Below are 12215 nucleotides of genomic sequence, written 5' to 3' on the forward strand. Positions count from 1 at the left end.
TAGGAATTTTAACGTACAAAGAAGTATTTTTAAAAATTCTATGAATTTGACCAATAGTAAAAAATAGTAAAAATAATTTATTATTTTTATTTAATTTAAAATATTTAATATTTAAAATTCAATAAAACTTCGCTTGATGACTTCAAAAGTCTGTCAACTTAAAAGAGCATAATACTATAAATGAAAAAATTAAATATTAACGAAAGCAAACCTATGAAAAATTTACTTTCTTTTTACTCGCACATCAATTCAAAATCGAAATATTTATTTATTTTACTTACGAGTATAGTACCAATTTGAGTTAGTAAATGAACAATAAAAGCCATTTATTGGTGGTAACCTTTTTTGAACTTAGCCGTCGCTTAAACACGCGTATTAATTTTGCACATTTTATTGAAAACCAACTTTATTATGCAACATTACACTTGACTACCGTACATATAATATACGTCATGTCACATTAGTCTTGGAAAGATTTCTTATTGATCTACGATCATTTATTTGTAAGTACATGTTATAGTTTTTAAATGGTATAAATACACTCATTAAGTGCCGACGCACTTAAGGAGTTTTATATACTAATTAGCATTCAAGTCATTTAATTTTCATTTCGATCTAACAATCTTTCACCCGACTGAAACCCATTTATTATAGAAAATAAAAAATGAGTGTTCTTTTTTATTTACTTAAAAAACGAAAAAGAACAAAGAGACAAAATGTAGCATAGGCATGTGGATTTCGGTATTTGCGAAGCTAACGTTAATTAAAACTAATTTGCGCGAAAGGAAATTAAAGAAAAAAAAAATATCCTAACAATATCAAGCACTGTCTTTAAGAATTTTTTAAAATTTTTTTTTTTGTTTTTCTCACGAAGTTTTTCTTTTGTTTTTAAAAACTATAATGAAAAATTATTAGTAAACTTAAAAGTAAAATATTAACAAACTAATTTTCATATATCGTAACTTTTTACTTTTTTTTTAAATTATTTATGAATTCTTTACATTACTTAATAAGCATTAATTAAATTTTATAACTACTTATAATTTTTTTATAATAATTATAACCGATATAACATTATTACGACAATATAAAAACAAAATTAAAAAACTCTAAATTTATGGTTTTTTCTATTCAAAAATTTTATAAATCATTCTTAAATACTAAAAATGTTAGTCAGCATCACAATTATCATCGCTCTTAATTAAACTTGTATTTCCATTGAAATTCCTATAAGAATTATATAAATGATGGTAATTATTATTTAAATTGAAATTCTGTTGTTGGCTTTGTAGTAAGAAATTATGCTGCGTTAGATGCTGATTGTTACTATTATTGTTGGTGCTGTTATTGTTGTTACTATTATTACTATTACCATTATAATTAGTTGAATTATTGTTATTATTATTACTGTTATCATCACTATGAAAATTATCATCAGCATGTAATTGCTCTTGATGTTGTTGATGTAAATTTTGTTCTTGTTGTTGTAACAATTGATGTTGCTGTTGTGATTGCTGATGATGATGATTATTATGATGACTGTGATGATGATTTTGATTATTTTGATTATTATGATGGTGGCGATGAAAATTACGCAGCATTTCACGTCCTTACGCCAATGGATACTGATGTCACAAGCTTGTCGTACCAGCTGGTGCATGATAGCTTAAACTTTGGTAATATGAATCTTGACCCAAGGCAGCATGTGAATTTGTTAATGGGCTTAATGCATTATAACTAGCATATTGACTCATATCATACATTTTAATATCAGCTTTTGATTCAGTTGGTAATAAACGATTTATTGAAAATGGATGACTTGATGGTGTATAACCAGCTGTCGGCTCTTGTTTTAAATGATGCATTGAATGATAATCACTAATTAAAGATGGATGACATCGATTAACCATTGCTGATAATTCTTCTTGCTGTAATTGTTGATGATGTGAACCACCATGGTGATGTTGCTGCTGCTGTTGTTGTAAACATAATTCAGCATTAGCTGCATGTAACATAGCTAAAGCTTCAGCATCTTTACTATGAGCTGAACTCAATAAACCAGAATCTACAGAGCCTTTGTGGTGATCACGATGACTATGATGATGATGATCTTCATGTAAATGATCTTTTTTACCAGGACTTGTTGCCTCTATACTACTATGAGATGGACTTTTGTGCATTTGTCTTAATGCTTCTTTCTTTTCATCTTTAAATCGTTTTTGACGTCTTAAATAACATCCATTTTCAAACATATTACCTGAGTCAGGATGTAATGTCCAAAATGAACCTTTACCAGGTTTATCTGGTGTTCTTGGTATTTTAACAAAACAATCATTAAAACTTAATGAATGTCGTATTGAATTTTGCCATCTCTGTTGATTTTGTCTATAGAATGGAAATAAATCCATAATAAATTGATAAATTTCTGATAACGTTAACATTCTATTCGGATTATTTTGTATTGCCATCGTAATTAATGATATATAGGAATATGGTGGTTTTGCATGAGTATAACTTCTGCGATAGGTTGTTGGTTTTTCAACAGCGGCAACAGCTGCAGCTGCTGCTGCTGCTCTAGATCTATTTAAATTAGGTGAACCGGTGTCTAAATCACGTGCCGTTAAACCAGTTGAATATCCAGTCATTGCAGCCATCGATGACATACCACTACCCATACATGAACCCATATTACCTAATGGTGAACCCATAGAACCATAACCCATTGAACTTGGAGTCATACAATTTCCTGTCATTGAATTCATTGCTGCTGCTGTAACGCCCATACTACTCATACTTGCGGCAGCTGAACCAAGAACACTTGAATTAAATGTTGTACCACTTTGTGGTGATACTGATGTCATACCACCAACTGACATACCCATTGTATTCATACTATATGTAGGTGCAATTGGACTCATATTACCATTAGTATTACTACCGCCTCCACCACCTGAACCATTTCCACCACCACCTCCTCCTCCTCCACCGCCCCCTCCTCCTCCTCCTCCTCCACCGCCTGCACCATTTGGCATACTACCTGGTGTGCTAGATGCAACACCCTCAGGGTAGTGATGCTTTTGCATTGTTCTCGTTAAATGATGGTAATAAATGTTTGCTGCTTTCTTTTATCTTTGTCAAGGTGAAAAAAATTACACTTCGTGTTGTTTCTATTACAGCTACTCTGCTTTGTTATTCTATTATTTACACCATCATAATTTTGAATTGTAAAAGAAAAAAAAAAACGAAAAAAAAAATGCAAATGTCAAGAAATAAATAAAAATGTTTTATTTAATATGAAATTTTATATTCATATTAAAATATAAATGTTTATAAATAAAATAAAATAAAGGAGAATTTGTGTGCAATTAAAACACTTCTGTTAAACACAATAAATAAAAATATAAAAAAATATTTTATTATTTTACCTTAGATTGCCGTTGGCAATTTAATATTCAACTCCTCTCAGTTTTATTGAAATCCTTTCTTATTTATTTTATGCACTTATTATGGTTTATTTAAGAACACAATTAATTGACTTCCAATTTTTTAAAGATGGTATTGTTATTCCAATTTAATATGTGAGTAAATATTGCATGAATATTAATTTATAAGTATTTAAAATTTAACCATTAATTGATTTCTTTGAAATTTTTTTAAATTTTAGCTTATCTAGCCTATTCGAAGGATAATTTTTAAAATTTTATGTATTATTAATAATTTATTTTATATTTGTCTTACTGTTTAATTTTAAAATTAATTCAATTTTAATTAATATATTAAATGAAACAGTTATGCAATTAATTATTTAAGTATTTTTTTCAAGTTTAAAATTTATTAATTCTTCAAAAACTTTTAAATACATACTATTATTTTATGATTTATTACACAGACGGTATAATGCTATATCAGATATTGCATATTTTATCTTATTTTTCCTTTATTTTTATTATTCAATTTTAATTTTTCATTAATGAATTTTTAAATTTTTAATTTATTTCAATTTAATTTAGTATAGCTTCTTGATCACTTTATTTTTTTTTATTTCATTTTTTAAATATTTTATCCATATGTTAAAAATTTGTTCGCATATGTATATGTATGAAATCTATATTAAAATAATTCAGAAAAAAAATTAAATTAAAAAAAGGTTATAAAAACTTAAGAATTTGTTTTAAAATATTTTTGATTGTTTTGAATTATAGCTCTATTATTATCATCATATCTAAATATTTTTCTTTAAAAATACTTGTATATTTTTATAACATTTATTTATGCACATATTATTTGTATATATACAATTTATATATATATATCAAGTATTTTAAATTGTTTTTATTTTATAAGAAAAAACAAACCAAAAATAATGTATCAATATACATACAATGTTTTTGTTATATTTACTCTAAGTAAATGTTTATTTTAGATTTGTTAGTCTTTTGAGTTACAAAATTGTTATAAAAAACAACAAGAGAAAAAAGAACAAAATTAGAATAAAGATGTAATATTATTAACTATATATATATATATATATATATATATACATTGTAGGTGTATATATAGGATGTTGAGGTTATATAAATATTTATATTATATATATATATACAATATATAGGTAACAAATTTTACATTTTTCGTTACATTTATTCTATGCTTGTTTTTTTTTTTCAATATAATATGTGAAAATTTTGAAATATATATCTTTTAAAAGTTTCTTTATTTCATAAATAAAAATTCAAAAATTTTATTTAATTTTTTTTTTATTTTTTTATATATTTTACAATAGAATGTATAGTTTCCGTATACTTTATTTTTTTATAAAATATGTGTATAATAAACTTTATAAAAAGTTGTATAGGTACTTCGGCACCTATATGTACCTATATCACGAATTTTGTAAAATTCATCGGAAAAAAAAAGGATAATGGTATTTTATTATTATATGTATATGTGTATTCAATGCGTATATGTATGTATATATCGTCCCTCGAATATGGAATGATGTGGATAATATGACGATATAGTTTTTCAAAAATGTCAATTGAATCAAAACTATATCAAAAACTTTTGAAATATTCTATGGGTATATGCATATATGTATATGTACATATATATATATTATACAAATTCATGTTACATAAATAATATACGTGTAAGTATATACATATACATATATATATATGTACAATTGATATGAATATTTATCAATAAATTCATATAACTTGCAACAGGTTTCATATATAACTTTTGTATATTGTTATATTTTATATATTTTTTTACTATTTTATTAAAATTTGTTTAAAAATTTTTTTCTTTTGTGTTTCAATTTTTTTTTTTCATCTTAAATGTTTTTTTTTTTTGTTAAATTTTTAATTAAATTTAGATTTTTTTAAATGAAAATGCATTCAAATTTTTTATATTCCTTGTGTCTTAAAATTGTTTTACTGTAATATTTTTGCCCATTTAAGAATTTTTTTAAATTTCAGTATTAATTTTGAAAAAGTTTAATTTTATATTTTATTATATGTCCAAATTAATATTAATTTTTTTAATACTGTTGATATTTAAATGTATTTTTTTTTTTAATTTCTCACGATTTCCATATTTTTCGTTTAAAATTTACAATTTTCTTTTCTATTTAATATTAATATTCTTAGAAATTTTACTTAGAAATTAAATATTAAAAAATATATTACCTATATATATTTTTATTCCCGGTTTTAAACAAAAAATAAAATATTCCAAAATTTGAGTTTATTCACTTATTTTCCAAATATTCTTTATGGATATTAAAATTATTCTTTTGTACACAATAATAAAAAGTTAATTCATTTTTAAATATTTTCTTAACTATCACCATTTTTACTATTTTATTATTAATTAGTAAACATAATATAAACTCATATATAGTTTATTAATTAAAATTTAGTGTACACGAATCAATTATATTTAATATTTAAATATGTACTTATATTAAAATATATTTAAGAAAAAAAAAACGAAATAATTCTAATGTGATATATTGAAAAAAACGAAATATTATTTTTTATACAAATATTTTAATTTGTAAAGAAAGAAATGAAAGCAAAAAAATTGTTAGCATTATAAATTTTTTTTTCTTATTTTTCCTCTATTTTTTATTATTTTTATTAGTATTTCTTTAAAAAACAAAAAAAAAATCCCGAAACGCACCACGGATCTCTAACAAGAAATCTTTTTCAAAACACACAGTTTACTAACTTTTGATGATGATGATGATGTTGTATTCGGTATTCAAAACAAGATGCGACTGTTTGCAGAGGGGAATACCTACTTACTATTTGGCTTAATAACAATCGACAATTCAAGTGTTCTTTGCTTTGGCATAAAACGTTTATAAAATAAAAAAGAAAATCGAAAATAAACGCAAAAAAAAAAAACAAGAATATAAGTGAAAAAAACACAACAACAAAATACAAAATGTTCGTATTTCATCTCTTTTACACTCAAAAAAGAAAAAAACAAAAATATAAAAAAATTTTTTTTTTTTTTTTTGGTTTTTATTCTTCCTTCTTATACGTTTGTTATTATTTTTTTTCTTGTCGTTTTCAATAATGGTTATATGAAATAACTGAAATTTTGTATATAATATGACGGTAACTCGCATAGGCACATACACATTCATAATAATAAGCATTAAATAATTGTTAAACCGTATTTCAATACATGACTATGTGTTGGTGAAAAATAATCGCATCTTAGTAGTAAAATTTTTCATTTGTATATGTATTCGATTTATTTAAATGTAAAATTGATATAGAATTTAATTTACAATATTGGAGTTGAGAAAAATTTTCCCATACTATTGGAAACTACATATACTTATGCTCTTTTAAGCTTGAAACCAAAGTGTAATGTATATGTAAAAAACATATGAAAAAAAAAAATAAAAAACAAAATAAAATTTTCTAATTTCTGTAATTTTGTTCCAAATCTTTCTCAATAATATTATCTCCTAACTTTACATAAGAAAGAGACAATTTTATGAAAGTACAGGAAATGGCGAAAGAGAGACGAAAGAGAAAAATGTATATAAAATTGCAGAATAGGTTTCTTGTGTACGAAAAGCTTTTCTCTTTTGTTTTTCAATAGTTTTATGTTGAATTTTATTAAATATGTTTATTGTATAAAATTATGTTTTCATATTTTAATAATTTAAAAAATAATTTAACAAATTAATATTATTATTGAAACGTTTTCGATTGAAATAAAAAATTTTAAATTTATTAAAGATTTTAATAAACAAGCGAATGCGCAATAATTACATATTTTTAAATTTGAAGACAAAATAGATATGTACATACTTTTAGGGGCACAAGATTAGTACTATACTTATGTGTGTACACATATCTACATAATTTAGAAAAAATTTTCAAATTAATTCTTTTTAATTTTTAATTTCTCTTCATCGTAAGTATATACGAACATAACTGCTTACATTGTTCTTAATATATACATATACATACATATGTGTGTGATACTTATAGAGATGCACAAGAAATAATAGTTTTAAGTGACAAATGACAAAAAGTGAATTTTCCGCTGGGTTCTTGTAATATACCGTCAGCATGAAAAATAATAACATATTATCTGAAATAACTCCAATTAACAACATTTTAGAAACTAACCTAAAAAAAATAAGGAGAATTTTTAATCAATATTATCTTTATAACATAAATTTATCCCTACTCCTTTAACTCGTTATTTGTAAAATTACTAAAAAAAAATCTACACAATAGATAAAATATTTTTTCATTACACTTTTGCTTCTTTTTTTTAGTTTTCCCGCAACACTAATATAAAAATATTTTAAAAATTAAAACAAGTTCAAAATTCAAACTGTACGCATGAATTTTTCTAAATACATAATTAAATTCTCCTAACCAAACAAAAATCATGAAAAAACGCATACAAGAATACAAGCGTCGAAGAGCAATAACACAATTATAATGAATAACGTTCACATATACTTTAGTCATTTTATGCACCACATAAACGAACAGTAAAAATACGACAACACAACGGTACGAAAATTTTTATTTCTTATTTTTACTCATTTTTCTTTTTCCTTTAGTTTTTTTTATCCCTTACAGAACCAATCAGACCTTTTGATATGGATTCGTTACCTTGGAAACAAAATTATAATAAAAATAATTTGTTTTCATCTTTTTATTTTGTTTTTCGGGGCGTTTCGTTTTTTATTCATCGTTGTATTACAATGTAAAAAAATAAAGAAAACATAAAAATTTTATATAAAAAATTTACTCTCTCGTTTTCTCTCTTTCATTCTATATACTATTAAAAAAGTATACCTTTATTTTTGTAACCACCTTTTCATCCAAAATTGTTGGTATATCACCAACAATTTTATTTTTTTGTTATTATTATAGATTGGTTTCGCTCTCATAAAATGACTGTTGGGCTTTGGTTTAGATTTTGTTGAGTGTGTGCGATACACCAAATGGTTTGTTGTTTTATTAAATTTTTTTTTTGTTTTGTTTATTGTTCTCTCCTTCGTTTTGAGTACGTAAAGAGATGTAAATTTCTGATTTATTCTCTCACCTGTGCAGTTTAATTTGAATTCAATTTATAGTCACTTTTTTCTGACAGAGGACATTAGATATGTATGTAAGCATTATTTTACTATTTTAAAACTTTTTGAAATACTTACATATTATGCTTATAAATAAGCGCCGCTACCTTATATACTTGCATTGTAATGTTTGTGAGGTAAAAAGCTTTATTATGTATGTATCTATAAGTTTACATTTTCTTTATGTTTCCTTTATAACTGGAATTAGTATAGCATACGAAGAGAATAGTATAATAGAGAAAGAAAGAATTTAAAGGGAAGATAAAAGTGGTAATACTTAAATTTCTTATTTTGTACTGTACACAGCAGCTGTCAAGATATATGTTTCTACAAGCTTTTACATAGATATATAATATAAGAATACAGTAATGATACAACAATAATTTCGATATGTCTACACTACATGTCTATTTGTATGTAGCTACATGGTGTATACATTTTCGGCTAGAATGCTAGATGAAAGCGAGTATCAGACATGCCATATAGCTATCGAGCATAATATAGCTTCTTATACATACAAGTCAAAAACAATATGTAGAAAATGTTTTTTCAAGCCATGTACATATACATAGAGAACTATCAAGCCACAACTAATTGCATATCTCTATATCTTTACAATTCTCTTATTAAATTATAGTTGGAGAATATACTAAACCTTATTTTGTTTTGACATACACCCTGTCAATTCATTCAAATTTTTTTATATACAATTATTTTATGATGTCCATAATATTATGTATACTGGAATGTATATGATATAATAAATATGTGTAGTTGTGTTGTGTATGCACTATCGCGTGTAAAATCTTTTAAATTTGAAAGCATTTGTCACGTATTTTTTCCTATGAAATTATATTTTTGAATTTTTCTAAGTCAATTTGTTATTATCAATTTTTATAAATAAAATAAGAGTGTACGTCAGTATAAATACAATAATATAAATGTAATGATGTTGTATGTATGACTAAAATATATTTAAGTAATTTATATGCGCAATTATTTGAATATCATATAGATAATAACATAGTATTTTAGATTCAAACGCAAACTTAAGTACCGAGAAACTATAATATCAAATTCGATATTTCTAAGTTGCATACGATCTTTTAAAAAAATCCTTGTATATATTAAAATGTATACATATATAATAAACTAAATTAAATTTTTCGGAATCTAAAGCATTCATCTGTTACTTGATTTTTTTAAAACTCTAATTTTTACATTGCAGCGAAACACTATGCTATATTGTGCTTTTCACTTGCTTGTTACTACACTAAAAAATTATAACAAAAATAGCCTTATTGAAGTTCATCCTAAAAAACGTGAAAACATGTTATTAATTTTACATTACAATCAAAAGAATTTAAGGAAAAAAAACTGCAAAATAATTAGAAAATGTAAAATATTTTTTGAAACTTAAATATTTTTTCGCCCAGAAATCATTAAACAGTGCAATTTAAGAACAATAAATTAAGAAAATTTAAAAGACGTTATCGTTCTTGATATAATCTCTTAAATTCACGTGCTTCAGCAGTAACTTGCACCTAAATTTTTAAGTTAGTTCGTGTTAAAATTAAAACAAAATGTAATATAATTTTTAAGACTATAAAATAATCTACATTTTGCTATTAACGGGAAACTCATTTAATGTCTTAGAACTAAGAGAAATTTTGGAAAACGGCGATTTTTGGTTGCTTACGAAAAATAATAGTAAAACTTCTGTTTAGAACATTCCACGTATATAATAAACATTTCCATTTATCGAACAAAAAACTTTCTTATTAAACAGTTCGTTATGTATAAGTTTTACTATACTCTTTTTAATAATTCTCCTAAATTTATGCAAATTAAATGGTTTTTATTGTTTTTTAGTATTTGTTTTTAAATTTATTGAAAGTGAAGCCTACATTAAACAAGCTCTAGTGTTTATTTATTAACAGAAATATGCTATATTAGAAACTGTATGGGTTCATATAATTACAACACTATCTTGCCAATATTATGTTAAGTGTTAGTGAAACGGTGATTTACTATAGAACGAAAGACGAAGACTGTGATAATTTAAATAAAGCAAAAATTTTTTTAAGTGTTTTTATCAAAATTTCGTAATATTTCATATCAAAAATATAGTCGACAAGAGTATATTTTGCTCGATGGAAAAGCTGGACCCCGTTGGAAGTTTGAGGTGGCTGCTATACTATAATTTTTCAGGTACGTAGGTATTGTGCTAATGTAGGTGGGGCTGGAAATCCTATAGGTCGACGTAGGGAGGGCTGAAGGCCTTCAGTCCTCGACGGGGGAAAAAAAAAAAACAAAAAGTAGTAGACAACAAAGTAATAAGCTCTAAGTCAAAATTAACATATGAAAGTAAAAATTTTCCTTTTTTTGACTTTTAATAAAATAGAATGTTTTTTATATTTTGCATAATGGAACCGATAATATACTTGCGCATTTTTGACCAAGCGTATGCGTAACGCAATATAGCTGATTTTTAAGGTTAAAGTGGTATATTTTTTTAATGCGTGCATACATACAAACAGACTCTAAAAAAAATTAGTTTAGGATCATTGAATCGTAGAATTTTTTCAATTACAAACCATAAATTAATTCCATCTATGATACTCACATTTTGCTCTATTTTATAATATTTTAAAGTAGTTACAGCTTGACTTACTATAGCACGAACTACTTCGATTACAATATTTAGATAATTTTTTTTTGTTTCGTTCTTATTGTTCTTGCAGTGCTCAGTATATTCATTCATAATTAAAAGAAAAGTACTATTAAAATTTATTCACATCTGCCACTTTTTTATTTCAAAATTCATATACGCTTACATATACAAAATATTTTGTACCATAATACATATAGACAGATTCTTAAATGAGAATAAAAATTATTATCTAAATGTCACATTAAATTTTATCCTAAAGTTCTATGTATTTGTATTGGTTTTGAAAATAAAAATTAATATGCATACGTATATGTGTAGTGTTTGTAATATCTTCTACGCTACACTCTTATCTATACTACAAATCACTTTATATATTTTTTTTCTAAAATCTATATATACAATGGCCATGCGCTTGTATATATTACATTATATTATATTTATATACAGAAAAATTTTTCAGGGAGATGGTAGAAAAACGAATAGTGGTTAGTTAGAAAAAAATTTAAACTAGCTATGTATATGTTTTGATGTTCGTTCCTTTTAATGTCAAAAATTGAAATATAGAAGATTGAATTGGGTGCCTATGTATGTAGAAATATTATGTATGTTGAGGTTAAATAGAATAAAATGTCTGCAGATATGAAATATGATTTTCCCCTTTTACATTTTTTACCAAAATAATTATTATAAAAATAAATTGAACAATAAAATCAGAAAAAAAAGGACTCAAAAAAAAAATTAAAATGCTTTGAGGTTCTTTTACTACTTTTGTAATGAAATGTAGTAGAAAAACGTTCAAAAAAATTTTTTTATGATTTTCGATTTTTGTTGCCTTGTTCTTACAATTTTGTTATTGCGATTTTGTTTGTTTTTCCAATACACATTGGGAATTTTTCATTTTTTTTTTTGTTT

The 12215-nt window shown here is 24.3% G+C and overlaps 1 protein-coding gene across 1 annotated transcript; it reads right to left on the reverse strand.

Moving 5' to 3' along the window:
- Window positions 1-341: 341 nt before the first annotated feature.
- On the reverse strand, window positions 342-2935 carry LOC129606984 (protein fork head). Its single transcript, XM_055517650.1, has one exon. The coding sequence runs from the start codon at window positions 2916-2918 to the stop codon at window positions 1632-1634; it is 1287 nt and encodes a 428-aa protein (XP_055373625.1). The 5' UTR covers window positions 2919-2935; the 3' UTR covers window positions 342-1631.
- Window positions 2936-12215: the final 9280 nt, after the last annotated feature.

Source organism: Condylostylus longicornis, unplaced genomic scaffold (assembly GCF_029603195.1).
Source record: "Condylostylus longicornis isolate FDR11 unplaced genomic scaffold, ASM2960319v2 ptg000023l, whole genome shotgun sequence".
NCBI classification, from domain to species: Eukaryota; Metazoa; Arthropoda; class Insecta; order Diptera; family Dolichopodidae; genus Condylostylus; species Condylostylus longicornis.

Bases quoted from the DNA above. Each gene is read 5' to 3' on its own strand.
- LOC129606984 (XM_055517650.1), bottom strand. From the start codon at position 2,918: ATGAGTCCAATTGCACCTACATATAGTATGAATACAATGGGTATGTCA.